Source organism: Rhea americana, unplaced genomic scaffold (genome assembly GCF_003343005.1).
Source record: "Rhea americana isolate MKP2758 unplaced genomic scaffold, rheAme1 scaffold_347, whole genome shotgun sequence".
NCBI lineage: Eukaryota > Metazoa > Chordata > Aves > Rheiformes > Rheidae > Rhea > Rhea americana.
Window position 1 is genome coordinate 583,229 of NW_028186476.1, and position 27,774 is coordinate 611,002.

Consider the following 27,774-nt stretch of genomic DNA (forward strand, 5'->3'; position numbering starts at 1 on the left):
GGGCCGCTGGGAGGTGTAGGCGCGGCTTAGCTGGCGCCGGGGCTCCCGGGAGATGTAGGCGCGGCTCCGTCCGGCGGCAGGTGGGTGCTGGGGTCCGGCAGGCCGCCGGCCTCAGGGCGGGACGGCGGGCGGCGCTCGGCGGGGCCCGGTGGCCTCCTCCGGCTGGGGCAGCCGCAGAGCCGCGAGCGGTGGCCTCGTGTCGCCTGCCGCGCTGTGGAAAGGAGGTGAGCGACAAGGGGAGGTCTGGAAGGGAGACCTTCGCCTGCCTCAGCTGGGCCTCCCGCCCGGCGCCACGGGGGCTGCCTTGGTGCCCTTCTCGAACATGTGGGGAGCGCTTTGGGGGACTGTTGCCGTTTGGATCAGCAGCCAGTGACTCGTTAGTCTGCCACTAGTAACTCTATAGCAAAAGTCTTGTTAGCAGCAAGTTACGCAAAGGAGGCAAGTGTTGTCACTCGTAAAAGTCTGCGTGAGCGCTCACGTTTACCGCAGAGGCCTCAGCGACAGAGCGAGGTTACGCTGGGATGAAGGAAATCCAGTTCCTACTTGCCATCCTCCATGCTGGTTTATTTTATCTTGCTGTTTAACCTTGGCGAGGGTGGAGGGACTGCGTCACCTGGTCACTAGCAGGAACTCAAGAGAGGTAAATCTGGGTTTAGAAAGGGAGGCCAAGCATTAAAGCTACGTTAAAAAGAAGTAGGGGACAGGCAAAACTTAAAATTGAAGTCTTCCCTCAGTAGGACTTCTATTAAGTCAGTAGCTATATTGAATTTCAGAACAGAGCCACAAGTGATGCTTGTGCTATTGTTTCATTTGTGGGGGCAGTTCAGAAACAGAGTGTGTTTTTTGGCTGCATAGGCATATCTCCTTATTTATTCACCTTTGGGTCTCCGTGTGCAGCTGCGTTGGAGGTTGGTGGAATTTACAGCGCAGGACAAAGCCTCTGCTTGTGCTGGAAGCATGTGCAGAGACTGGAAGGTGCCTGCTATGGTCAAACAGCATGTGGATGGTGGGAGTTTAATGCACCACCCCTTAACCAGGTCCTTTGAAAATTCTTCTTCAAAGTTAACTGCTGGGGGTTGTCTCTAAGGCAAATCTTCCTAACAGTCTATAAGCTACTACTACTAGCTTGTGTTTGGGTCGGCTGATGTTAGTCCTGAATCAAGCGAGTGGCTCTGGGCTTGCTCAGGGCATAACAGAGTTCAGAGCCTGGCCCTCTTGTCATTGCGACAAAGCTGGCAGAAGCCTGCTTCTTCCCGTAGAGATATGAGCATGTTTAAATTTGGCAGCTGAATATTAAAAGCTTGACACTTGGATTTAATTAACTTCACATCTGTCTAGATACCCAAAGTGGTTGAAACAGCCCTGAGCCTGGGCTATAAGACAGCAGGAAATTGAGGTCAAGGCTCAGAAACAATTTTCAGGGTTCAGCATGGAGAAAATCAGTTACACCCAGGCAAAAACCAAGTCTGCCATATGCTCTTTTTTGGGTCACCTTCTTCCATCTCTCTAAGTAACTGTCTACATCTTGGGGAAATCAATGACAGGACACTTGGAGATAAATAAAATCTGTAGCTAGTAGAGCACAATGTGGAATATTTTGGCAGTCAGTTGAGAAGAGAAAATAGAAAATTAAGCATATGAGTTCATGTCTTGATCTCATCAAGCACCTAGGATGCATGAGTGGAATGCCTGCTAGATGTATTAGAATGTGGTACTTCATAAAAAAGATTGCTCCAAAATGCTTAGAATGTTTTTCTTTTTAATAGTTTTAAGCATGAAGGTAGAAGACAAAGTCCCAAGTTTTGTACTTGGAGTTATGCAGAAGGACTTTTAAGCTGGCACAAAGCCTGTTTGAAATCATTTATGGCTGCATGTGGGTCCAGGGGCCTATTTCCCTGAATTCAATTGCAAATTGAGATCTAAAAATGTTAAAAGGAAATGGCCAAGCTAAAACAGTTCTTTATAAAACTGCTACACTTACTTTATTTCATAATGACTAAGATGAATTTAATTTAAAAAAATCTATGGTTTTAACTGAATAATGCTCTTTGTTTACTGTTTGAGCCATTTGGGAAAATGGAAATAGGTTAGTCAGTACTGCTTAGAAACGGCTTTTGTTCCTGCATACTAGTTCGGTGCAAAATGGCATGGATTGCTGATACTGCAGAGAGTTGTTAGAATCCAGCCAAAATAATCTGTGCAACTGAATTCTTAAAATGATGGAAATAAGTATGCAATGTAATCTTCCAGGGGGATTTCTGGGAGAATCTGATGCTTCTCTAATTGCTTTTTTTATTCCATTCATCCTCTGCAATTGCAATTGGTATGAGAATTTGGGAGCCAGCTTGTCTGGGATGTGGGATCTGACTGCTTGAAATCTATAGTTTTCTCCCCTTGTTATTGGGGAGGAAGGGGGAACTAGCTTCTGCAATTATTGGCATCAGAGTGATGAAAGTAAAAGTTTGAAATATGAATTCAGAGGCTGGCTGCCGCTGTTTTTTTGCAGGCAGAATTCCCACTGAGGTCTGTGGAAGCTTGTTGAGGGGACCACTGCAGAATCTCATTTATTTTCCTGATTCACAGGAGCTGCTCCTGTGGAGATGGAGTGCAAGAATCAATAGCCGAAATGAGAAGCTTTTATTTTATCAGCAGCTTCTCAGAAGACCATAACATAAGATGTGAAAGGGATTTTTTTTAGTACTTAAAAGCCAAAGCAGAGCCTTCCAGTGGGTCCACGTGCTAGAGACTGAGGGTAACAGTGTCTCTCCAGATTCTAGCAGCTGTTGGCTACCAAGGTGCAGCAGGACTGGCTTCAAGTCAGCTACAAAAGTTGGAGATGTTTTAGTAAAGGATGGGAGGAAATCATGGGTGAATGTGGATCAAGTGGTGTGTGAGTTTGATTTCTTGGGCTAGAGAAGCAAAATTTCAGACCTCAAACCTTACAGAGTTGGTTTCTGATTGCTCAAAAAAGCCAAAAGCAAACAAAGCAAAAAAGCCACTTTCCAAGCAGGAGCCAGAGCTAGTTGTATTTCTAGGTAAAGGAGTTTGCCTACCTGTACTCTGGCTGATCTTCACCACTGAACAACCAGGTATTTCACCTGAAGAACAAACAGGACCTTAAAAGAAGTGACCTTAAATTTAGTCGAGTTTCTCTGAACATTCTGCCTCCAGCATGAAGGTTTGTAAGCTAATTCAGAAGTCAGAGGACATTTCTGGTCAATGTGCTGCACTGGATATGGATGGAAACGACTGCATGTTAATTGGTGGTGTGAGGCCTGAGAGATTTCCAGGGACTTAATTTTGAAGCAGCAGTTCTTGGGAGTGTGAGAAGGAAGGGAGCTTGGCATGCTTACTCAGGAGGTGCTGGGGTGGATGCCTGACAAGAGCTTGGCAGAACCGTGTTAGGTCAGCTCGGCTCTAGGGATTGCCTGTTGCTGCTGTTATATTGCCTGTTCCTGCTGATTCAGAGGAATCTTTAGGTAGGCTATGATTGATTCTGACCCTGATTTATTTATAAAATCTTTGTTTCTTTGCTGGTCTCCGTGCCATTTTTTAAATGCATTGGCTGTCAAGGTGTCTAAAACTGGAGAATGGCTTTTGGAGTTTATCAACCAGTCCATCCATCTTCAGCATTTATAAGCTACTATTACATCACAAGGGAGAGAACTTACAGCTACTTCAGGGAGAGCTTCTCCATGGCACCACCAGCAAGTACAGCCCATGGGAGCAGGGTTGCACATGGCTATAAGCCGTTTTCTGTTTCTTTAAGTGTTTTTAATGCAGTATACCACTTGCAGTGCAAACCTAGGCAAGAGCTGCTGGTTTATCTTCTTTGAGGAGTTCCTGAGTTTCTTCCTTGCTTTACAGAGATAGACATGGGGAAATTTCCTTTGTCCTGCAGGGCAGCCTGGGGAGGTTGGCTGTGGATCAGAGTTAAATTCCTGGTGCCCCAGCTGGAGGCTGTGACATGGGCTTCTACCTCCTCTTGCTTGCACATCAGGTGTTTTCTGCTGACACTTTCCCTGGTGTAGTTGACCTCTTGCCCCACTGTGACTGAAAACTCTTGACACACTGGGATCTCTATTTTGTGTGATTTTAACTCCATCGCACTCAAGGAAGGAGGATTTTCTTTTAGCAGGGCTGTTCTGGCTTTGGGAACGGAGACCAAAAATGAAGATCCAAGCCTGTTCACCGAAGTATGTACAGCAGACATTGCCTTGCCAGTCTGAGGACAAGAATATATACTATCAGGTCTCACCTCCTTCTCTGTCTGCCAACCCTAAATGATTTGAGTTCTTTTCCTTTGGAAGCAGGAGCTGTAAATCTTGGATCCTTCAGCTTTTGCTTCTCAATCCTGGAGCACACACGGCTGGGTGCCGAGGAGCTGTCTGGTGGTTCCTAGGCCGCACTGACATTGTTCTGCTGGAAGAGAGATGGGGAAGAGATACTTCTGTGATTACTGTGACAGGTCGTTTCAGGACAACCTTCACAACAGGAAGAAACACCTCAACGGAGTGCAGCATCTCAGGGCTAAGCGAGTCTGGTATGACATGTTCCGAGGTGGGTACCACCAATTGTCTGATGCTTGCTTTCTGAAACTGGAGAGGTGACAGATGAGGCTGAGATGGGTGGAGAGAGCAATAAAGCTAAATGAGCACAAGTAATTTATATTCAGAACTGTATGCCTCAGTGAATTGTGAACTTGATGTGGCCATTGTCGGGMTTTCTCAGAGGTAGAACCCTCATGTAACTGGATCTAAGAAGGGGAATTTTTTTTACATCAGCTGAGACTTGAAATGAGGTAAAAGAGCTTAGGAGGTTGCCTTTGAGAGCAGGACCTGCAGAGAAGGCTCTCTTGACAGCAATGACAGATCTGAGACAGAAGGCCTGACAAAACAAAGTGAACTGTAAGCTTGTGAAGGCAAGTTAGGTACTGTCTGCAAACTAGAGATCTCTGACATGAGAGGTACAGGATAGGGATGTGCATGTGCATGAGGAAGTGGGCTGAAAGGCGGCATATATGCACACAGTGTGGGAAATGGTGGGAAGCTGGAAGCAGGTCTCTGCAGAGGGTAGAGATGTCACTGCTGAGGGTGACTGTCTGAGAGGTTGAGGATGTGGCAGCTTGATTGGAGAGCCCCAAAAAGTAACAGGATGGAGGTATCATCTCAAAGCACTGGCATGCTAAGGCCCATGCTAGCAAGGGGGAAGGAGAGGAAGAGGAGGACTAGACATATTGAGACTTTTTACAGAGATGGAGATAGAAATTTGAGGCTGGAGGGTTTGTAAGGATGTGCTGGAGGAAAAGCCATGTGTCCTCTGCCTGTTTACCAGGATTTTTCTCACCTGGATCAGTTCTCTGACCTGGCTCACCACACCGTTGAGTAAGTTCTAGTAGCCAAGTAAGGAGGGACCAACAGCCCCAGCCCAGCAGAGTCCTGTCTGGGTCAGGGATGGCAAGGAAGATTGCCACTACTTTCCTTCTCAACAGGCTACCACCTTTTTTTTTTTTTTTTTTTTTTGATTGATTTATATAATTCCTGATCTCAGTCCTGGATAAGGGGGGTCATTTCTTTTTGTCTGCAGTCTTTATGGCTTTGCATCAGCCAGTGCAGATTCTTCTACAGTCTGCAGGAGCTGTTGTATCCTTGAGGCTCGCTTTTCACCGGACACCTCTAGGAGGCAAATTGTCATTTCACTGGTGTCCACTGGAGACTTGGCACAAGGTCCTGTGAGTCGTGGCGCAGCATTTCTGAGAGCCCTGTTCACCTGAACACTCTGTAACAGTCTGTAACAAGGACTGTTAATTATTGGTTTTTCTGTTGCCAGGTGTTCAGTTGCTTAAGTTCTTGGTTATTGTGGAAAATGGCTTCCTATCAGTCTGTTGACCTGTGTGGGACCATACCATGATGTGATGGGACGTTAGTGCACAAAAGACCTTTACACTGTTCCGTGATTTGTCCTTTGTCTCCCCCAGATGCTGCTGCTATCCTGCAAGAAGAGCAGAGCAAGAAACCTTGCCGGAAGTTCCTGCAAACAGGTCAGTTCTTTTGAGGTAGAAACAACTGCCTGAACTACAGCAGCTCCTTTGCGGGCTGATTCAAAGCTGTTCTGGAGAACCCTGGTGTGGATGTGTGTGCCTGTCTAGAAGGGAGTGAAGAGGGGCTTGTGCCTGTGTGTCTTGTGTGCAGAAGTAATGGATTAGCTTTGGTTTGCATGCACATTTACATGGAAGGACCTTGTATGTGCAGCTCTTACACAGCTGCTTGGCTTTTGTTCCAGGACAATGTGATTTTGGGTCCAACTGCAGGTTCTCCCATATGACAGAGCAGGACCTGGAGAAGCTGAGTGCCCAGGTGCAAGGTGAGTCCTGGAACAAGAAAATGTTCAGGGATCTCTGAGGAATGGGAGTTGCTGCAGGGAGAGTGGGCTGCAAAGGAGCACAGGAAGAGTCAGGCAGTGGGAGTCTGTCATCCTGTGCTGTGCATGTGCGGCAAGCTGAGTGCAGATCCCTGCTGTCTGCCTTTCATTGCTATGTGAGCCTGTAGCATGGCTCTAACTGCTGTAGTTTTCCAGATGCTTTCTGTTCTTTATTTGCTGGCACAGACACAGGTGTAGAGGACTGAGCCATGCTGTTACCACTTGGCAGCAAGCATCTGAAGCAGAGTGGGCTTTCTTAGCCCTAAGGGTTTTGCTAAGTCAGGGAATAAAAACTGTCAGCAGCAGAGGGCACTGGTATATCATTTCCCCTTAAATTTATATATTTTATTTTCCTCTACCCTGTTACTGTTACCTGGAAACTACTGCTTGCACTCTTACGAAAAACTAGCCTGCTGGGTTCTCCTGAGGAGAGGACGTGGGGTCAGGGATCCAGAAATGGGCTCTGTTCATGTGGCTTAGGATGGAACTGAAGTTTGGGCAGAAGAAGACTGGTATCTTCTCCCCTGCTCTGAGTCTGAGAAGGTCTTTTGAACTTTTTTTTTTTTAAATCCTGTGAAGACTGCCTCCTTCCCCTAAAAGGAAGGGTGGCTCTGTTTTCTGTGTAGTGTTCACTGTTTCTGTGGTTAAAGAAACTGTGAGTGAGGTGTTGGTGAGTGCTTGTCATAGAATGGTTGAGGACCTCTGGAGATTGTAGTCCAATCCTTCTGCTCAAAGTAAGGTCAGCTACAGCAGGTTGCTCAGGACCATGTCCAATCTGGTTTTGAGYATCTCTGAGGATGAAGACTCCACAGCCTCTCTGGGCAACCTGAGTATTTGACCATGTTCAAGATAAAAAAATCTTTAGCTTAAGTTTAATTGGAGAGGTAATGGATTTTCTGTATTTCAGTTTGTGCCTATTGCCTCTCATCCTTTCACTGAGCACTGCTGAGGAGAGCCTGGCTCCATCATCTTTACTCCTAGACTCTTACACATATTGATAAGATTCCCCCTTGATCCTTCTTGTYTCCAGGTTAAATAGTCCCWGCTTTCTCTGCCTCTCCTCATAAGACAGAGGCCCCATTCCTGTAATCATCTTTGTGGCCCTTTGCTGGACTCGCTTCAGTAAGTCCATGTCTTTGTTGTACTGGGATGCTGAATACTGGACACAGCGCTCCAGTTGTGGCTTCACCAGTGTTGAGTAGAGTGAAGAATCCACCTCTCTTGACCTGCTGACAGCGCTCTTCTAGTGCAGCTCAACTTAAGAGCAGATCTCTTGCCTGTGCGCCTGGCTGAAGCCAAGTATTATTTGCCAGTAGCCTGGCAAGAGCAGACTGTTAAAAGTGTGTATGTGTGTGCGTATATGTGCGGGCATGTAGGTTAGCCATTCTCTCCTGGCCTTCAGTGGGATCAGGTTGGGGGAGGCAAGGCTGGAATAGGAAGGAGAAAGGCACTACAAAGCTATCCAAGCCCTCATTGCTGCTGAGTCAGTGTGTGAATCCCTAAGGCAACTCCGTGAATCCATTGCTGAACAATGCTGGCAGTCAATAAAACTCATCTAGTTGGGCTGCATGGGAAACGGAGCTCTCCAGTGAGCCCTTCCTGAAGAGGCAGTGCCTGGCTGCCAGTGTCGAGGCTTCTATTCCCTGCTGCTCACATAGAACCTCTCTGTGACCTTTCTCCGCTGCAGGGTTTAAGTGCTGGCTCCCAGGAGGTGGCAGAAGAAGTTGAGCTATTCTCAGGAACTTGTAGAGCTTCCAGTCATTGAAGGCTGTTTATTGCAGGGAAAGTGAAAGCTCTTTGGAGCAGAGCAGAGCTGCAGGGGAAGGGGCTGGCAAGCTCTTCTGCACTTGGGCAGGTTTCTTTGCCAATTACACTTGTTATTGATTATTGACTTCTGTCAGATGGGTCGGATGTAAGTAGAGAATAGGGTAGTGAGAGCGCTGATTTCTGGGAGTTTACTTGGAAATCTTACTTGGATACTTGCCTTTATATAACCAAGTCAAACATTTAATTAGACAATTACACTTCAAGGAGCAATGGCCAGGGACAGCAGGGTGCCTTGTCCTTGGCTGTGCTTACTACAACAGGAGTGCCTGGCTGTCGAGTCAAATCCTGCTCACCTCTCTTGTGGTGCTGTTCCATGGGAGTCCTGTGTGAGCCAAGATAGCTGGCTGAGGATCACACAGACCTCAAAATCTGTTCAGCTGAGCCTGTGGAGAGCTTGAAGGGATTTGGTGGAGAGAAGAGCTCAGCAGGAGGTGATGGAAAGGAGGTGGAGTCCATAATGTGGCAGACTGGACAGAATGAGCAACTGCAAATGCCAAGTCACCGTTAGATGTGTCATGGGAACTTTTTGCTTTCCGTAAGCTATTGAGGCATCTGTTTCTCAGACGGTAAAGCTTAGGGTAGAATTTAGGGAAGGCTATGTGATGGCAGGAGGGATTGCAGGTTGCATTAGTCATACGGGAGACTGTTGATCCTTGTAGCCTGTCTGCCAGCCACCTTTGTAAAGAATGTCCTTATATCTGTTAGCATCTAGTCCTGACGTTTCTGTACTGCGAGGCATCACAGGTCACTGCCAGTGAGATGATACAGTACAGGATAGACCAGTGACCTGGATCAAACTGCCTCTTACTGAATTGTCAATGTCCTCAGAGATTTCTCATCCAAATACAGTTCTGAACCTGCAGTGCCAGGGCAATTTTGACAGGCTTGCAGCCTGAGGTGGTCTGGCTGCACAACTTGGAATTAGAAATGAGCTGTGGCTGTGAAGATGAAAGCTCCATGGCCCTCTCCCTGCTTTGTACAGAGCCTTGTGTGACCAAGCTGCAGATGGTGACACTTTGTCTGTAATGGGATAAAAGAGGGCAATTTCTTGGTATGTCCACAGTGCTGCTTAACTCTGCTTTTCCCCTGCTCTGTTTTGGAGGTGCAGGAGTGCAGGAGCTGGCAGCCTGCACTGGACCTGGATTCCACTTTTATCCAGGGGCTGTGATCACAGACTAGTCTCTAGTAGTGGCCAGTTGCTTCATAAAATGTGCGAAGAAATCCTGTAGTAAAGTGATGTGGACCAGTCTGTCTCTTAACCTGTGTTCCAGGCTAGGCTTGCATCCAAAAGCATGGCAAATCCGCCCACTTTTAATGCTGCTAAGTGCTCATGGCACTTCTACATCATGTTAATACTGAATTTGTCCCCAAATCCCTGTTAAGTGTTCAGTGTTGGTAGTCCTGTGGCAACGAGTTCCTTTCACTAATGACACACGTTTGTTAGTCAAAGGAATTACTACAGTATTTTTAGCATTTGGCCTTTTTGATTCAGACAATTCACAGTGCTGTTTTTGTTTAACCCTGGTGGGTTAAATAGGAAAATTTCTGGACCGTTATTGCTTTATACTAGCTTAGAACTTACCCTAGTTTAGCTTTGGCAATTCTATGCCCCCTGCAGTATACTCATAAAGAAGCAACAGTTTCCACCTTTAGCAGAGAGGGAGGCATGTTYCCAGCTGTTACCGCATCAGCGCATTAGTCTTCTGCGTCTGCTGCATCATTCATCAGTGAGATGCTTCCTGACTGTCATTTTAAGTACAGTCATGTCAGGAAAAGTCACTGTAAAATTAGCATTTGCTTGCTTAAAGTTATTGGCTTCCTACTAATCTGTGTCACTTCTGCCTGTAGTATTGACACAAGCCGGCCTCTTTGGCTAGCTCCAGCTAGCCAGAGCTGCTAGGGAGAATAAAGGCACAGTTGGGTGAGCATTCGCAGTATATTTGTGCAATTTAGAGAACGTGAGTTCCCTGTTGGGAATGAGTGTTGTCAACCAATTTTACTTGGCCGTGAGCTAGGCAAGGAGCGCTCTCGTAGTCAGTTGCCGCTTCTTGGCTGTTGGACAGTAACTTCTGAAGATGCTTGTATTGCAGAGCCTACTGTTGTTGATGCGCTCCCTAGGAGAGCTGGAGGAGTTTGGGTTGCTCAGGAAAGGAGACAAAGGATTGCATGTAAATCTGGCTCCTGGGTGACCTGCTCGGTGCCAAATGTTGAGGTTCTGGCCTGGTTCTTTTTGCAACATACAGTGGTGCCTCACTCAGGAAGACACATCTTTACTCCTTTGGCCAGGCTGGGTATCCCACCTGAGGCACTTTGCAAGCCAAAGGCTGTTTTTTTTTAAAGTCCATTTTATTTTAATGGAGCAAACTTGTGCTAGAAGTTGCACAAGGAGAGAAGATAAATCTAGATTCCCACTCCGGCATCATTAGAGAGGCACTTCACTGACTACAGCCGCTCTTTTAATTGGCTGTAATTAGACTTTGAAGCAAACATCCCAGTGAGAAGGAGCGGGGCAGGGTCTTCACACCTGCCTGGCTGCTGCCGCTGCAGTCTGGCTGGCTGTGCAATTGCTTATGAGGGGCTTAAGGGCTGCTAATTGTGTTACAGGATTAGAGCCTGGATTATCTAATGACATTTGGAGAGCATCTCCAGTCCGCTGGTGGTTTTGGTGGTCCCTGGATGGGGCACGTGTGCTTCAGAGGAAGATGAGATGAGAGATTTGCCTTTTTAATGGGCATGTGTCAAGGAGGATAGAGCCAGGCATTTCTGATACCTACTGTCTTATTTTTCTGCCTGAGGCTTTGGAGCAGTAACTCGTGGCTCTGAGTGAACAGGTAGCCAGCTGGATGTCTTTCTAATCTGGACACCTGGGGCCTCATTTAGGCCAGTGTAAATCTGGAATCATTCCACCACAGCCAGAGAGCTTGTTTGGCTGAGGAATGTGTAGAGAAAGTGAGCTGAGGCTCACTCGAAGGCTGCTCGAAGCTCTGGGCTCCCACCTGTGTGTGATGTGGCACAGCGGCCCCCTGGGTCCCTGCTAAGGACAGAGACGCTTCGACAGAGTCCCGTCTGCACTGCCCTGGAGCGTGAGGTGGGGTGAAACAAATGCCAGGAATAGGTAGAGGCAAGAGAGCTTTTTCTCTGTGATTTTCTTCCCTGTCTTATTGAAGCATCTCACTGCCACTGCTTGTCCACTTGCTGAGATAGGTAGTGCCTCAGTCACTCGCTGGTTGGAGAAACCTGGGACAAGGCTGCTGATCTGGGCCAAGAATTGGACTCTTTGACTCTGAATAGCTCTGCTGGGGCTTTTCTCCTGGGAACAACAGTAGGAGACCTGAACTGTCCTGCCTCCAACTCAGATCCTCATCACTGGATTGCAGAACAACACCTGTTCTGGAAGGACCGCTGCAGGCCTCCTCCATGGTGGCAGAGAATGCTTTGTCACCCCCCCCCCCCCGCAGCAGCAGCAGCAGATGAAAAGGCTGGATGACAAATTATCCATCTCCGGCTGCTCATTGCATAGCACGTTTCTGCCGTCCTTATTAATATTCAACAGGCAGATGAATAATTGGTTGCCACTGCTAGAATGAAGTGATCCCTCACTCTGCCCAAGCAATATTAATTTCACACCCTGTCTGGAAACGTCTAATATTTTGCTTAAACATGTGATATGTGTTGGGTAGGTGTGATGCGCACTCCTGGTGGGCATGGCTGCAGGTGGCTGTCACCAGCGGTGGCACTGCCGGTGGGTTGATGCCTGAACGAGATCAGGGTTCCCCCAAGGTGCTTGTCCCTGGAGCATGACTTGGGGCATAGGGGAATGACACACAGCTACCTTGACTTCCTTTTCATTTATGTGTGTGTTTGGGGTTTTTTTGTTGTTTTTTAAAGCATCACATTCCCTTTTGTTAGGTGGGAACTTTCCATCAGACTGGAGACTCTAACAGCGCTGAGCACCTCTCCAGCTAGCTCTGCCTGATGTGCCGTCAGGAATATGACCGTATCATTTGTGTCAAGGACGAGTGCTAGACCCTGTTGTGTGCTGGCGTCCCTTCCTGCTCTGTTAGTGGCACTGAGAGGGGCTTTGGACTGGGGATTTTGCTAGCTGGACAGCTGAGGATTCCCCCACGGGGGGAAGGATTGGGGGAATGCTGGGCTGCCCTCACTTGCTCTGTGCTAGTATGCTTGGAGAGGACAGTGCTGCAGGACAAGGGGCTGTGGCATCTGCACGCTTGGCAGAACAGCCCCACTGGGGATGTGGAGAGGTCACAAGCTCGAAAGGACTTGTGGCTGCCAGGCGTTTTACTGGGCCGAGCCTATGGCTTGGTTGGCAGCAGGGGTTTCATCGTTAGCGCTGCTCATTGCAATGTGTGCAGAGCGAATGCAGGTAGGCATTCCCCTGCCTTGCTGTGCTGCATCCTGCAGTGCCCCAGACTGGTGGGGCTGGAGCTGGGGTTTTGCACCTAACCCGAGCAGGGTTCGGCGACAGCCTCGCCTTCTCTTTCTGCAGGAGCTGAGGACGCATCACGCAGCGTGTGCCTTAAACAGGTCTGACAGCATCTCTGAAATGCAGTCTCTTGGTTGCATACACACTTTGAACCTTTCAGACTCTTGCGGCCTGCCAAGTCCACACTGATCAGGACAGCAGTCCCTGTCACTCCCACCTAACTGGGCTGAGGTGGCAGGGTGCTTCCTGCCAGTTGGAGGGGCAGGACTTTGGAAAGTGTTCAGAGTCCAGGGCCAGCAGAGCCTGTATGGTTCAGGCAAGGATGAGGATGATCTACCCCAGGGGGAAATGTCAGGCTGCCCTCAGTTAAGTGCCGAAACTGTCACTGTACTTTCTGGCTTGGTTCTCGTTCCCCAGCTCTGGCTAGCTGGCCCTGTCAGCCAAGAGAGGCCAAGCATCAGATGGTGGGTGGGCAGGGGAGGAGGAGCTAGCACAAGCAAATTGCAAACTCTCAACTATAAGAAGCTACACATGATAATGAGCAGCAGGTTTAATGTTTTTTTAACTCTCTCAACTAGGGGAGCAGAGATTGAAGGAGCTGCGGCAAGAAGGAGCAGATGTCCCGCCTGGCACCATCGAGGACTGGCTGGAGAAGAGAGCAAAGAGACTGAGTGCAGCTCAGAATAACAGGTACCAGTGGCTAGGAAACATCCTTGCATGGGCTGTCTGCCACTTCTGCTAGCCCACGCAATGGAGATCCCACAAGAGGGAAGAGGAGAAGGAGGCAGGTGATCAAAGCCTGCTACCCACCTTGATGGGACCTCACGAGCTATCGTTAACACTTAGCCTACCTGCTCTTGGCACACACTGCAGAGGTGCTTACAAATCCAGTCTTGACGCATGCATCAGAGATTCATGTGTGTGTTGCCCCATGTGCAGGGGTGAGGAACCAGGTCTTGCTGCTTGTGACTGCTTCCCAAGGGAATGCAGGCAGAGCGGTGCTCTTTGCAGAGCCTGAAAGGACAGGACCACAGTGTTGCTGAGTTATTAATGCCCCGTGTTCAGTGACAGGAGCCTGGTCTCATCTGTTGACAGCTTCCCCATCTGCTGCGTGCCCTGTCTGGACTTCTCTGCCAGTCCCAGCTTTCTCCTTTGCCAGTGAGAGGGTGGAATTAGCTCTTCCTCATGGCATTGGGATGCCTGCTGTTTTTTTGCTCACCTGACTGTGCCGCAGGCTTAATTGGATGACATTTGGGCAGATGCCAAATCTCTCTTTTGTTCTCTTTCTGTTTGCTCCTGTCCTCTCTGTGTTTGGTCTGGGCAGGATCTTCCTTCTGGTGCTTGTCTGGCTTTGTTGCTTTGTGTTTGCTCTATCCATCAGCTTGGTTGCTCTTAGCCCTGTGGTAATGCTTACTGACAGCAGCAACCTTTCTACCTGCCCCCTCCCCCCATACCTTTCACTTGCACTGTTCTGTTTGTCTTCCCTTGAATATTCCCTCGGAGAGCACCTCTGTACCCAGCAGAATTGCCAGTCCTTCTTAACTGTGTGGTCTTTGCCACCTCCATCCCCTCACAGGCAGGCAAAAGACCTGCAGTTTCTAGGATTGTTGCTTTTTAGCCAACTTTTCAGCCCCTATAGGCCCTACTGTGGCATTTGCTACAGGAACTAACCACCAGCTAGTCAAAGGCTGCTTGTCCCATGCGTGTCCTCACCAGCATCTGTCTCTACCTCCTTGTACTCCCTAGCCCTGATGTTGCTCTTTGGAGCAAACATGAATTCAGCTTTGGCTGCCGAAGGGCTGGCTTTGCATTGCCAGGGAGGAGGGGCTGTTTTAGTGGGGTCCCTGTGCCTTGAGTGCACAGAGGTCAGTGTTCCTTCAGGAAATACTTCTGAGGACAGGTAGCACCCTCCCTTGTGCAATCTTTGAGGTCACTGAAATGTGGCACATCTCTGGCAGGATCTAACATTGCTTTGGGGAATACATGGCTGTAGAAGATAACCTGCCCAGGTGCTACCTTACCTGGCTGGCAACTTCAGTAAAGGCTGTTAGTCTGCACAAAACGGGGGTAAAAACGCTCTCAGGAGCAGTCAGCTCCAGAAGATGAAGGGATGCTAGAGACCCAGTTCTGTCTTCTTTGGCAGCACCTAGTGGAAAGGATTCAAACTGGGATGGAAAAGACCTTGGAAACATGGTGCTCCCAAAACACCGTGAGGAAGCTGCTGCTGTTAGTAAGGCTCAGTCTGTGAGCAGACCTGAGTCTCTGTCCTTGCCTTGCTGGGGGTTTTCTAACCGGAGATCTGGCAGGCAGTCGTAGGTGGAAGTTACTGCCTCTGTGCGGCTCCAAGTACGCCGCAGTGCAAACTAGAATGCCGCAATGGGCTAGAAGTGGGCGCTTGGCCAGCTGCTGCTTTGGCTGAAGAGTAGCAGTTTCTTAAAGGTGCTAACTTTAACACCGCTTGCTGACTGTCGCATGAGTTAGCCCTGTGGATGGAAAATTGCCATGCTGCCTTCCCCATAGCGTGTGCAGCCATTCTTCCAGCCCAGCTGGCTCAAAGGGATGATCTTCATCCAGAAGGCTCCACCTGATCCTTGTTTCCTAAGTCATGCAGTGCCATTGCTTCCTGGAGAGCCAGCGGGGAGTTGGACAGAGTTAGTGCAGTTCTCTTAGCAGAAGAGCTCTGCCAGGGTGCAATTGATTTTTACTTTTTTTTTAAGTTGATTTCTAAAGGAAGCAGAGCATGTCAGTGCGTGTGGGCATGCACCCTGTCATAATTGCCTTGAAGTCCACTGGCAGATTTCAGTCAGGTTGAAAGAGAGGCTGAGGCCTTGAAGATACCAAGTTCCTACAGCTTTCATGAAAACGGAAGTGAGTAGAGCAGAGAGATCCCATTAATGCCCCCTAAAAAGGGATTACTCATGACTTGCTAAACACTGGCAAAGCCACACATGACAGCATTGTGAATGCTCCAGCTGTGGTTAAACCTTTTGACAGTGCTTGTATCTTATGAGGCCCCAGGGAGTCCAATACCAGCCAGCATCTTCCTTATTGATTAGTTCTGCTGCTCACAGAACAGCTCATTAATTGATAGCTGTGGCTGTTCCACCTTGCAGCATGCCTCGTCCAGCTCCGTACCCCTCCGGACCACTGCCGCCACTGCCCCCCTGCCTGCATGGTGGTGCCTGCATGTGACAAAAAAAATATCCTGCCTGCAAGGAAAGCCTCTGCTCAGTGTGTCCTAGCAGGCTCATGCTCCATTATGAAGAATCTCCACCATGGGGATAAGCACTAGACCAAATGACTTTGGTCTGTGCCAGGAGCCTAGAAGACACCGCACTCGACTACTGCAGCTGGCTTTAGACCACCCTATAGGCCCTGCAGGGTGCTGCTTCTCCAGAGTATTATGCAAAGGAGTCTGATTAGATTTCTCCCAGCATAACAATTAAAAAGATCCATCAGGATCAGTGGTGGAGACCTGAGAAGAGAGCTGCTATCAGGGCTTGCGCTAAAGAAAGAAATGAGTGTTCCTGTACTGAGGAATTAATGGATAAGGTTATGTTTCCCACGAATGTAAACCTTTCCTGGCCAAGCACTTTCCCCAGCTGTAGGCACTAGGGTAATGCTCCCTGCTTTTGCGCTTCTTTAGTCCTGTGCATTGCTTATAGCTGCTTCAACTAATAAACTTGAAAGAGAGAGAAAGCGTCTCCCAGGCTATTAGCTGGAGGAGAAAGCCTGTTCCCGCTTGTGAAGGGTACTTCTGTGAAAACACTCTGTCACATTGGCAGTTCCTCTCTTTCCGAGGGGGTCCTTGTCCTTTGGGAAGTGCACAGCTGGCTTGTGATTTGGGCTGCTCAGAAAGCAAGCATTGAAACATCTGCTAATCTTGTCTGCTCTTGTCCAAACGCTGCCCCTCTCAGGAGCTGGTGCCTGCTCCCGGCACTCCTGCTTGCAGTGTTGCTCCCCACCTGAATTCGGTGGCAGGCTCTAAGCTAGCCAGTGCCAGCTGTTTAAATGGGTTGGAGGGGGGTTACACAAGCAGTGCTGCTGTTGGATTTGAGGGGGGAATGTTTGCTTGCTGATAGTCAAAACCATCCTCTTTTTGGAGGTTTCTTTTTGAGACTAGCAGAAGGAGTGCTTAAAAGCTCATCTTTTAAGGGCGTGGTACCTCTAGCAGGACGGTGGCCTGCAAATGGAGACAACCACAGCTAATCCCCTTCCATCTTCTCCTGCCTCTGCAGCACTCTGCCTGAGAAACCTGCACCTTTCCAGTACCCGCCAGGCTGGCCAGCTGTGCAGGACCTGCCACCGTCCTTGCAGGCGCCCCCGCCGGGGGGCTGGCCGCTCCTGCCTGACCTGCAGTGGGGATGAGGTGCTCCGTTGGCTGCCATGCTGCACCCAGATTTCTTGGCCGCGTCCAGAAATGGATTATTTTGGGTATGCTTTTATATAAATAAAACTTGTCCTGCCTGCAGTGTGCGGGACATGGGGTTGCTCTTTGCAGCCTCCTGCAGGTCATCCCCTTGCTGCAGGTCGGCTGGGCTCTCTACTGTCGTGTAGAGTGCACCACCTGTGTCTCCAGGAACAGGAGCCGCTGCTGTCCTGTGGACTACATCATCTGTACTGGGCTCCTGGTCTAGGTCTGGCTGATGCTAATCCAGACTGGGAAAGGAAGCAGTAATCAGAGTTTTAAAATTGATGTTTAATAGCTCTACCAGCATTGGTGATTTATTTTTTGCCTCTGTTAAATTTGATGTGGAGGACTGCTTTGGTTCAGGTGCTGGTGCTGCTAATGAAGAGCTTGGGGAGCTGCTGTGAGCCCTGTGCTCCTGCTTTTACTATGCCAAAGGGGAGAAGTGAGGAGGAAAAATTATTCCAAGTTTCTCCTTATCCAGCAAAATAAGGAAAAAAGGTCAGTGCCAAAGGGGCAAAAGGGACTCGTTCCCTGCTGCGGTGGCTGGCTGCCCAGGGCTTGTGTTCTGAGGACTGCTGCTGGTGAACAAAATACAAGTTGCAAAGGAAAGCTGCAGCCCTTCTGCTTGCAGCAGAACTGCTCCAATCCAGGAGCCCCCCTGGGGCAGCTGGCCCATACCAATGGCTGCCGTCACCTGGGCTCCTTTGCTTTCCGCGCAGGTACCAGCTCGGCGCATGGTGAAGGGATTTGCTTCCCACGGGAGGTCCTGGTGCAAGGGAGAGCTTGGCTGCAGGTGCTGAGCCGGCCACCTGGTATTACTGTGCCCTCCTGAAATGGGGAGAGATGAAAGGGGTAGAGAGCTCGCTCTGCYGGCCCTGTGCATCTCTGTGGCCAGCTGGCCTGCCTCCAGCTTCTCCTCTTTAACGGGCTGTAGGATCCCAGCTTCTCTGAGGGCCCATTCCTGGGGCAGGCTGCAATCTCCGGCTCGGGAGCAAGGTCCCTGCTTCCCCCCTGCTCCTGGCACCCAGCCCTTTTGCAGCTCACCCTGCCTTTGGATCCCTCCGCGTTGGGCGCAGCTTTTTTCCCAGGAGGCTCTGTAGGATCTTTCAGTGCATGTCCAGCCCTCTCCTCCTCTGAGGCCACACGCACAAGCCCCGGTGTAGCCTACAGGCATCTTGCCCAGGCGGTCGTTGTCCTGCAGCTGAGACAAATGGGAGCCCAGCTGCACGGCAGCTACAGTAAGATTTGTGGAGCATCTTCCCACCACCTGAAGTGGGAGACCCAGAGATAGGTAAAATTAAAACTTCCCCAAGTCAAGCTCCTGCCCTGCAGGGCAGGTTTGGGGCCTCCCTTTCTCTTGTTGGCCATGCATTGCTGCCAGGCATGGCACACAGCCTGGCATGGGCAGGCAGGGTGGGTGCCAGTGCTGAGTGCCTCCAAGGGACTCAGGGTGCTGGGATCCCCAGCAGCCCTCACACACTGGCCAGCAGCAGTCGCTGGAGCCAAAGTACATTTTCAGAGTGGCAGCAATTTGTCAGGAAGCTTTTACGGAAATGAGCAGCTCCTGGGACCCTGCCAAGGCTCTGCCCCATGTCCTCTGGCAGCTCTTGCTGGGAGAGCAGCAGGAAGGGGCAGGGACAGGGTTGGAGACAGGGAGAGAGATCAGGAAAGGGAGGGGGAGCAGGAGGGGGATGAGGACAGAGATGGAGACAGGAACAGGGATGGGGATGGGGACAGAGATGGAGATGGGCACTGGGATGGGGATGGGGACAGGGATGGGGATGGGCATGGGGATAGGAACTGGATGGACACTGGGATAGGGGTGAGGAATGGGGATGGAGACAGGGATGGGGAGGGGGAACAGAGATGGGCATGGGCATTAGGATGGGGACAGGGATGGGAATGTGGATGAGGACAGGGACAGGGATGGGCACAGTAAGAGGGATGGGGACAGGAATGGCAATGGGGACAGGGAGAGTTGGAAACAGTGAGAGGGATATGGACAGGGACAGAAATGGCGATGGAGACAGGGATGGGAACGGCGCTCAGGCCACACTGCTCGCACGATGCTAGTGAGAGCCAGGGGAGCACAAATGACCTTTTCTGGGCTTTTTCTTCCCTACCTGCCCCAAGATGCTGGTCAGTGGTGCGGAAACCTCTGTGGTGCTGCACCCCTGCGTCTGCGCCCACTGCCACCTTTACCCCAGGCCAGCCAGGGTCTCCTGCCCCGCCCTGCCCCAGGCTGCTACCACCAGCCTCCCTATGATGCTTTTAAACAGTGGTTAGATTTATTTATTTATTTATTGCCTTGTGAGCAGTTAATTAAATTAGCACCACATGGCCCCAGTTTGTGGCACCCACTGCGTCTGAGTGGCCGCAGCAGAGCCATGGCATGTGGGGACCCGCAGCCAGGGCCCCGGGCTCTTCCCACCCAGAACTACTCTGATATATTGGAAACTGGAGCTGAGATTTCCAAACCTGCCTGCAGAAATCTATTCTCCCAATTCCCATTAAAATTAATTGAGTGCCTTTGAAAAGATGAGCTTGGGGGATCATATTATTCCTTTTATCTAATTTTTCTTTTATGTCATTGTATTTTCTCGCAAATTAAATTGTCCTCTTTTTTTTTTTTGGCTCTTTATGTTTATTCCCTGTGTCTATAATAGACCTGGTTAAAAATATATACACATCTCTGAGGCCACATGTTTTCCTTTGAAAATGCCAGTTCTTAAAAAAATCAAAACTTTATGCAGGGAGACGGATGAATTTTCATTACAGGAGTGGATCCTCCCCCACTTTTGGAGGCAGCTGTGATGATTTCGTTGCTGCAAAGCACTTCCCTTTTTCATTTCTCATTTGGACATTGGGATCAATTTGTATGATAAATTAGAAGAAATTCAAAAAAATAAAAAAAGATAATCCCCCCTCTTAGCGCCACTGAATATCTCCATTTCCTGGCAGTGGCGCAGGGTGAGTGGTGCGTACTGATTGCAGTGGTCATAGCAGGTGATGCCTCTGGCCAGGCCTCCTGATTCGAGGCAAAATCAAACCTTTCTGCAGGTCTTGCTGCCCACCTGGTCTGCAGCGCCCCTCGTCGGTTGCCGAATGTCCTCTGCAAGGGCCTGCAGCATGCACTGGGCTCATCCTGGACCTCCTTGGGGCTGTGCACCCAGCAGTTGTTGCCAGCCGCCCCCATTTCAGGTCTCCTGGGAGCACCTGCTTCTCCATGTGGGAAGAGGGTGCATGGGACGAGGGAGCCGCACAGTGGCCCTGACATCCCAGGGTGTCTGGCATAAAGGCAATCCGCTCACTGCAGATGCTGGTGCTCTTGAATCACTTCTTCCCTTTTTGGGCTCCACGTGGCCATCAAAGGATTCAGCAAAGTGATTCATCCTTTTCTGCCTACCTGGGGAGGACACAGAACAATTGAGGTTGGAAGGGACTTCTGGAGATCATCTAGTACAACCCCTCTGCTCAAGAAGGGCCTCCTAGATCATGTTGCCCACGATTGTGTCCACATGGCTTTGCATATCTCCAAGGAAGGAGATACCACAACATCTCTGAGCAACCTGTTCCAGTGCTCTGTCACACTCACAGGAAAGAAGTTTGTCCTCATATTCAGGTGGAACTTCCTGTGTTCCAGTTTGTGCTTGTTGCCTCTTGTCCAGTTGCTGGGCACCACTGAAAAATGTCTGCCCCCATCCCGTTGACACCCTCCCTTCAGACACACATACACATTGATAAGATCCCTCTCAGGCTTCTTTTCTCCAGGCAGAAGAGGCCCAGCTCTCACAGCCGTTCCTCGGAGGGCAGATGCTTCCATTTACTAATCATCCTTGTGGCCATCTCCAGTAGCTCCATGTCTTTCTTGTACTGGGGAGCCCAGAGTTGGACACAGCACTCCAGATGCGGCCTCACCAGGGCTGAGTAGGGGGGCAGGATCACCTCCCTTGACCCACTGGCAACACTATTCCTGATGCACCCCAGGATACCATTGGCCTTCTTGGCCACAAGGGCACATTGCTGGCTCATGGTCAACTTGTCATTGACCAGCACTCCCAGGACCTTCTCTGCAGAGCTGCTTTCCAGCAGGTCAGCCTCCAGCTTGTACTGGTACATGGAGTTATTCCTCCCTAGATGCAGGACCCTGCACTTGCTTTTGTTGAACCTCATGAGGTTCCTCTCCACTCATCTCTTCAGCCTGTCAAGGTCTCTCTTAATGGCAGCACAGCCCTCTGGTGTATCAGCCACTCCTCCCAGCCCACCCTTACCCCTGCACAACTGCTCCACACATGGGGAGTCAGAGAAGCCAAAAAGCACCTGCAGTCACAGGAGGCCTCGAAGAATGTTGGGAAGAGACAGAATGGACTGACCGAGGTGTCATGACCCACCAGCCTGGTCAAGCCTTTGCTTGTGTGCCAAGGCACCGGCTGTGGGAGCTGGGGGATGGCAGCACACCTTGGCATTAGCAGTGCCTTTGACATGGTCTCCCGTAGTATCCTTATATAAGATATGATGCTGTAAGATACTGTACAAGACACTAAGGGCTGTAAGATGGGTGGAAAAGTGCTTGGGCCATCAGGCTTGAATGGTGGTGATCAGAGGTAGCTGGTTGCTGGTGGTGTCGTTCAGGAAATGGTAGTGGGACTAGTACTGCACAGGGGCTTTTTTAGCAACCTGGATGCTGTGTGCTCTCAGCAAGACTGTAGGTGATGCCAAATTAATAGGCGAGGTTGTTACGGAGGCAGGGCTGCTCTGCAGAGTGTGATGGGCTGGAGACATGGACTGATGGAAACCTCATGAAGTTCAAAGGAAGCAAACGTGCAGTCCAGCTCTGGGCTGCAATGCCCCGAGACAGCAGGAAGACTGGAGCCAACTGACTGGAGAGCAACTCTGTAGAGGGGACGCTGGTGGGTCCTAGGGGGCAACATGCTGATTGGGAGGCAGCAGTGGGTCACCTGCATCTCGGGCTGCATTAGCAAGTGTGCAGCCAGTAAGTTGAGGGAAGGGGCTGTTCCCCTCTGTTCAGTGGTGGTGAGGCTCATCAGAATGCTGGGCTGGTTTGGGGCTCCCCAGGACAAGCCATTGCCATGCTTGGGGAGCACCAAAGTGATCAAGGCTGGAGCGCAGGGTGCTGGCACATAGGAAATTCCAGCGAGATACAAAGAAGCTGGTTTTCATCAGGAGTAGGGTCAAATTCTGGGACAAGGTCTAGGGAGGCTGTGGGGTCTCCATCCCTGGTGACACGGGGAGTTAAACTGGGGCAAGGTCCTGAGAAACTGGGGCAAGGGCCAGAGAAACTGGGCAAGGTCCTCCTGAGCAACTGGGCAAGGTCTTGAGTAACTGAGCAAAGTCCTGAGCAACTAGGCAAGGTCCTGAGCAACTGGCCCTGCCCTGAGCAGTCCTTTGGACCTGAAATGCCCAGAGGCACCTGCTGATCGCAATGACCCCGTCTCACCTGTGTTCCCCAGACCCCAGCTCCCGCTGAAATCCAGGCACCAACTGCCCTGGCAGGGGGCTGGGCCCACTGGCAGCCTGCCTGCTGTCCCCGTGCCCAGATGCTCCTGTCTCCATCATTGCCCATTGGCTGGTGTTTCCCTGGTGCTGGAACCTGAGGCCAGGGTGAGAGACTCCAGCTGATACCAGCCCTGGCTGGGATCCTGCACAGTGGAGGTGCCACGGGAAATCAGCCTTCCCCATTGTGCTGTCAGCATGGGGAGTTTGTCTCATTTTTATTTATTCCTTTAATCTCCTTTGCCATTAAAAAAAATGGCTTTATTTTTTTTTGGGGGGGGGTGGAGAGAGACACATGGGGAAGGTTAAGCATGCAGCTGGGATAGACATCTGCCCACTCCAGCCTGAATGCCTGTCTTAATGGTTCACACAAGCACAGCCATGCCAGGACCCGGGGTTTGGGGGGAGGAGGGGGATTCCTGCAGCTCGGTGCACACTATGCGGAGCAGCCACTGCCCGGCTGCCCCCAACCGATGCTGTTTGCCCTCCCTGACCTCTCTGCACCTACTCCCATTGCCAGGAATTTGCCAATTTGCCTCTCTGGCCAAACGGTAGCCCCAGAATTGCCCCAGGGTTTATTTGAAGCTACTGGCTCTGGTGCTTGGGGCCACTCTGGAATCGAGGGCTGCACTTGGGTGCTGGCTCCCGCAATGCTATGCCTGACTGGGGCCCGTCATCCAGACACCCTTCACCCCAGCACCCTTCATCCTGATGCCCTTCATCCCACCACCCTTCATCTCGATGCCCTTTATCCTAGTACCCTTTGTCCCGGCAGCCTTCATCCCAGCACTAGGGTTGTGCCATCCCAAGGCTTCTCCCACGGTGATGAGGAGCCCAGAGCAGTTTAGAAATCCCAGTTTTATTTCGCATCGGAAACAACCAAATGGGAAGAGGTGGGGGGGGGAGAAAAAAAAAAGAAAAAAAAAGATCCGAAGACTGCGAAACAAACCCAAAACCCAAATCTGAACCAGTCTGGGCCCAGTGGATGCTACATACAGGCTCAGGGGGAGGGGGGGCAGGGCATTCCCGGTGCCCCCATGTGCCAGCTCTTCCCAGCGGCTCATCTCAAAGTGCATCAAGCAGAGGTCAACATCATCAGCCCCACTTCACGGATGGGGAAACCGAGGCACAGCACGGGCTGGGGCAGGGCGAGGGGGACGTGGTGGCAAGAGGTGCAATCCAGCCCTTGGCAGCGAAGTCCATGCAAATGCTCCAGTCTTAAAACAGGAAACTGCTCTCTCACACACACACACGTATTGCTTATGGCACCGTTTCGGTTTGGGTGGTAAAGAGAAAGGACGGTGTCGGTACCACATCCGGCGGGCTCTTTTGGAGGGCGGGCGGGATGCGGGCTCCATGCATAGTGCATGCACTTAATACCAAGTTTTTGTTTTGTTTTGTTTTGTTTTTTGCGCTTCGGCCAGTTCTTTTCCCGAGTTTGCGCCTTCTGCAAATGGCCACCATGGGCCAGGCCGAGCTGCCCCACAGCCGGGGCGATGGCCTTTTCTCCCCTCCTGGGGTGCAAATCATTTAAATATATATACTTTTATATATATGTAGACAGACATCTCTAGCTATCGGTGTGCCTGACCACAGCTGCCYGGAGGCAGTGGGCCGGGTGCCGCTACTTCATGCCACTGCGCAGCACCTGGTTGGCAGCAATGAGCATGACGCTGATGATGAAGGCGATGGCGAAGGCGCAGATAAGGCTCTTGCGCACGCAGGTCTGTCGGATCTGCTGGCTGGAGCAGGCTGTGGGAAGAGCACCGCGGCAGCCCATCACGCTGCTGCCAGGCCGCTGTGCTTGGGGACGGGGAAGGGGACAAGGAGCACTCACTCTCCACATCGATAGGGCATTCCTGCACCGTGCCCAGGTGGCTCTCCTCCTCTGTCATGATGATGTTCTCGATGTCCTTCATGGAGAGGTGCTCGCAGAAAGTCTCATAGAGCAGCCGCTTCAGCTCGTCCACTGTCAGCTTCTGCATGTCACACTGAAGGAGCGGGATAGGATGGCAGCCTGGTGCCGGGGATGCCTCCAGGGACACTGCCACCGTGGCTTGCCCAGGCTGCGCAGGGCCGCAGGCGCTGCTGCCTGCCCATATGTGGGGGCACTCGGCAGCACTGGGGCTGCCCCGAGCACCCTTGGGTGCTGCTCTTCATCTGGACCCACTCCCTACCCTACTTGGGGTGGGGAAAGGCATGATGTCTCACCACTGCTGACAAAGGCCCCAGCACCCTCATCCTCAAGCCTCCCATCCAGCCCCAGAGCTCCTATCCAGCCCCAGAGCTCCCATCCAGTCCCATGGCTCCCATCCAGCCCCAGAGCTCCCATCCAGCCCCAAAGTTCCCATCCAGCCCCAGAGCTCCCAGATGGATCTCAGGCTCCCATCCAACCCCAGATTCCCATGTCAGCCTCAGAGGACCTAGATTAGCCCTAGAGCTCCTGCACCAGCCCTGGGGCTCCAGCACCAGGGCTCCAACACCAGCCCCAAGGCTCCCGTGTTGGCCCCAGGGCTCCCACGCCAGCCAGGCTGCCGGCTGGGGTCTCCCACCTTCCAGAAGACTGTGTCGAAGTCTGTGCCRTGAAACTTCTCTGGAATGCCCGAGGTGGACAGCTTGGGACCCAGCAGGGTAACGAACTCCTCAAAGTCCACCTGGCCGTCACCTGTGGGAGACAGCCATCAGCCCCGGACCCTGCCACAGCCCTCTACGGGCGCCAGGAGCATGGAGCCACCAGCACAGGGCCCTACCGTCCATGTCGAGGCGCTGGATGATGACCTCCAGCTCCACCTCATTGGGCATGTAGCCCAGCGAGCGCATGGCCGTGCCCAGCTCCTGCTTCGAGATGAAGCCGTTGCCATCACGGTCGAACACCTTGAAGGCTTCGCGGATCTCTGAGGGGAGGAGAAGGGGCTGAAGCCACCACCTCAATGGCCACGGGAGCTGGCCAGTGCAGGAAAGACCCTGCGACATCCCTGGGCTGTGGTATGCGGCTGCATCCTGGTGTGGTGATGGCCAGGATTTGGGTGGCCCCTGAGACAGGGACGGACTTGCAGTGGCAGCGGAGGCTGCTGGCAGCGCCGTGGTACTTGTCTGCAATTAGCTTTTGCCACCCTTTGCTGTTGGGCTAATTAATACCTGTGTGTGCTGTGTGTGCAAGGGGCTGTGTGTGCAATCAGCTGCATGTATGCATGTGCAAGCTGTTGTGTGTATGTGTAGGTGAGGGGCTGTTTGCAAGGGGTTGCATGCATGTGTGTGCAATGTGCTGTTTGCAAGTGTGTGCAATGGGCAGTGTGCACACACATGCAATGAGTTGCATGCATGCATATGTGAGTGGCCGTGTGCAAGGGGCTGTACGTGGGCCAAGGCGACATTGGGCCTGGGACCCCTGCCAGCCGCGAGCTACCAGGGGTGCCTGAATTTTTTGTGAAGAGGCTCAAGGCATTTTTACAGCTGTCAGACAGCACCTGAAGCGGAGAGGGAGCCAGTGGCTCCAAGTTGCCTGCAGCCTTGGGAAGACGAGTGTGAGCCTCAAAGTTTGCCATTTGGTCTGCTGATTGGAAACGCAGCCAGGAGCAGCTTGGGGGCTCCCTCCCCAAGCCGCCAGCACTCCGTGGCCTTCCAGCACTACAGAGGAGCTGGGACCGAGCGTCCTCGCCGGGCCACGCAGCCTGCACGTGCACACGCATAGAGTGCTATAAGGTTGTGCACACACACTGCAGGGAGTCTGTGCACATGCACACACACACACACACACACACACACACACACACATACCCCGCTGCAGAGAGGCTCTACCAACTCACACCCTGCATCGATGCTGTATTTATGCATGTGCGTGCATGTGCGTGCACAAACACACACACTCTGCAGCAGGGTTGTGTGTTCATGGGTTCTGCACCAACACTGTACATGTGTGCACACTCGCACACGTGCACACTGCAGCGGGGCTGCCCATGTGCACGTGCCTGCACATATACACAAGTGCACGTGCCCTACGGTACCTGCACGTGTGCACACTCACTGCAGCGAGGCTGTAGGTGTGCATGCGTGCACATATACACTGCAGCGAGGCTTAAGTGTGCATGCATATGCACATACACAATGCAGTGAGGCTGTAAGTGTGCATGTGTATGCATATACACTGCAGTGAGGCTGTAAGTGTGCACATGCACAGACACACTGCAGCAAAGCTGTAGGCATGCATGCATATGCACACACACACTGCAGCGAGGCTGTAGGGGTGTGTGCACATACACACTAGTGAGGCTGTAGGCATGCATGCACACATACACATTGCAACAAAGCTGTAGGTGTGCATGCGTGTTCACACACTGTGGTGAGCGAGGCTGTAGGTGTGCAGGTACATGCACACATGCTCTGCAGCAAGGCCATGTGTGTGCACATGCTCACGCACACATAAACTGCACCCAGGCTGTACATGTACAAGCACACGCCCCGCAGCGAGGCTATATGCATGCATGCACATGCGCGCACACACACACACACACACACACACTGCAGCGAGGCCATACGTGTGCACACACTCACATACATGCACACACACACGCACACACACACACACACTGCAGCAGGGCTGTCAGTGTGCATGCACATGCACACACGCACTGCAGCGAGGCTGTCCGTGTGCCCACGTGCGCACACACACACACACACACACAGCCATGACGCTGCACCCATGCGTGTGGCCCTGCTGTGGGAAGGCCGCACATGTGTGCCCAGCGCAACCCCCTGCGCAGGGCTGAGTCCCTGCTTGCTCAGTGCATGGAGCCTCCCAGCTCCGCCTGGGCTCAGCCTCCCCCTGCAGCCAGGCAGAGGATCCCTGCACCCTTGGCCCAATGTTGTGCCTCAGTTTCCCTGGCGCACCCAGCCTGCCCTCGAGCTGTCCCCAAGTGGTGATGAGCCAAGCTGGCGACCTTGGCCTGCCCTTGGGGAGCCCCACCTGCTGCGGTCACCACCCTGGGGACACCCCTGCAGGGCCACCCACTCCCCAGACGGGGCGGCTGTGGCCCTGGCTCCCCCAGCTGCTCACTCCCTCCCTCCTTCCTTTCTTCCTTCGTTCTTCCCCTCCCTGGAGTTTCCCCTCTCCAGGGCTGCCAGCTCCCAGAGGATGTTGCATGTAGGAACCCCCCCCCGA

General features: G+C 51.6%; 2 protein-coding genes across 7 annotated transcripts in view; one reads left to right on the forward strand and one right to left on the reverse strand.

Moving 5' to 3' along the window:
- The first annotated feature begins 17 nt into the window (after positions 1 to 17).
- ZMAT5 (zinc finger matrin-type 5) lies at positions 18 to 17,162 on the forward strand. 6 transcript variants are annotated; one of them, XM_085311711.1, is made up of 6 exons: positions 18 to 80; positions 4,314 to 4,560; positions 5,978 to 6,040; positions 6,283 to 6,363; positions 13,270 to 13,381; positions 16,930 to 17,162. In XM_085311711.1, exons 2-6 carry the CDS (start codon positions 4,434 to 4,436, stop codon positions 17,057 to 17,059), a joined length of 513 nt encoding a protein of 170 aa, XP_085167837.1. In that variant the 5' UTR covers positions 18 to 80; positions 4,314 to 4,433; the 3' UTR covers positions 17,060 to 17,162. The 6 variants fall into 6 exon arrangements, with proteins under 6 accessions (XP_085167837.1, XP_085167842.1, XP_085167840.1 ...); XM_085311716.1 differs by having other exon boundaries at positions 44 to 80; positions 4,311 to 4,560; XM_085311714.1 differs by lacking the exon at positions 18 to 80 and adding an exon at positions 87 to 224 and having other exon boundaries at positions 4,311 to 4,560.
- A 6,359-nt stretch (positions 17,163 to 23,521) lies between these two features.
- Positions 23,522 to 27,774, reverse strand: part of CABP7 (calcium binding protein 7) — a 5,183-nt gene continuing 930 nt past the window's right edge. The window contains exons 2-5 of the mRNA XM_085311673.1: positions 25,367 to 25,510; positions 25,169 to 25,281; positions 24,454 to 24,607; positions 23,522 to 24,368 (exon numbers count right to left, since the gene is read on the reverse strand). Coding sequence (XP_085167799.1) covers positions 24,241 to 24,368; positions 24,454 to 24,607; positions 25,169 to 25,281; positions 25,367 to 25,510 — 539 coding nt within the window. The 3' untranslated portion in view covers positions 23,522 to 24,240. The remainder of the gene's footprint in view (positions 24,369 to 24,453; positions 24,608 to 25,168; positions 25,282 to 25,366; positions 25,511 to 27,774) is intronic.

Excerpts from the sequence above, each read along its gene's own strand:
- ZMAT5 (XM_085311711.1), top strand. The coding sequence starts at position 4,434 with ATGGGGAAGAGATACTTCTGTGATTACTGTGACAGGTCGTTTCAGGAC. Across the intron at positions 6,041-6,282 it reads CCGGAAGTTCCTGCAAACAG|GACAATGTGATTTTGGGTCC; the intron begins GTCAGTTCTTTT and ends CTTTTGTTCCAG. Across the intron at positions 6,364-13,269 it reads GCTGAGTGCCCAGGTGCAAG|GGGAGCAGAGATTGAAGGAG; the intron begins GTGAGTCCTGGA and ends TCTCTCAACTAG.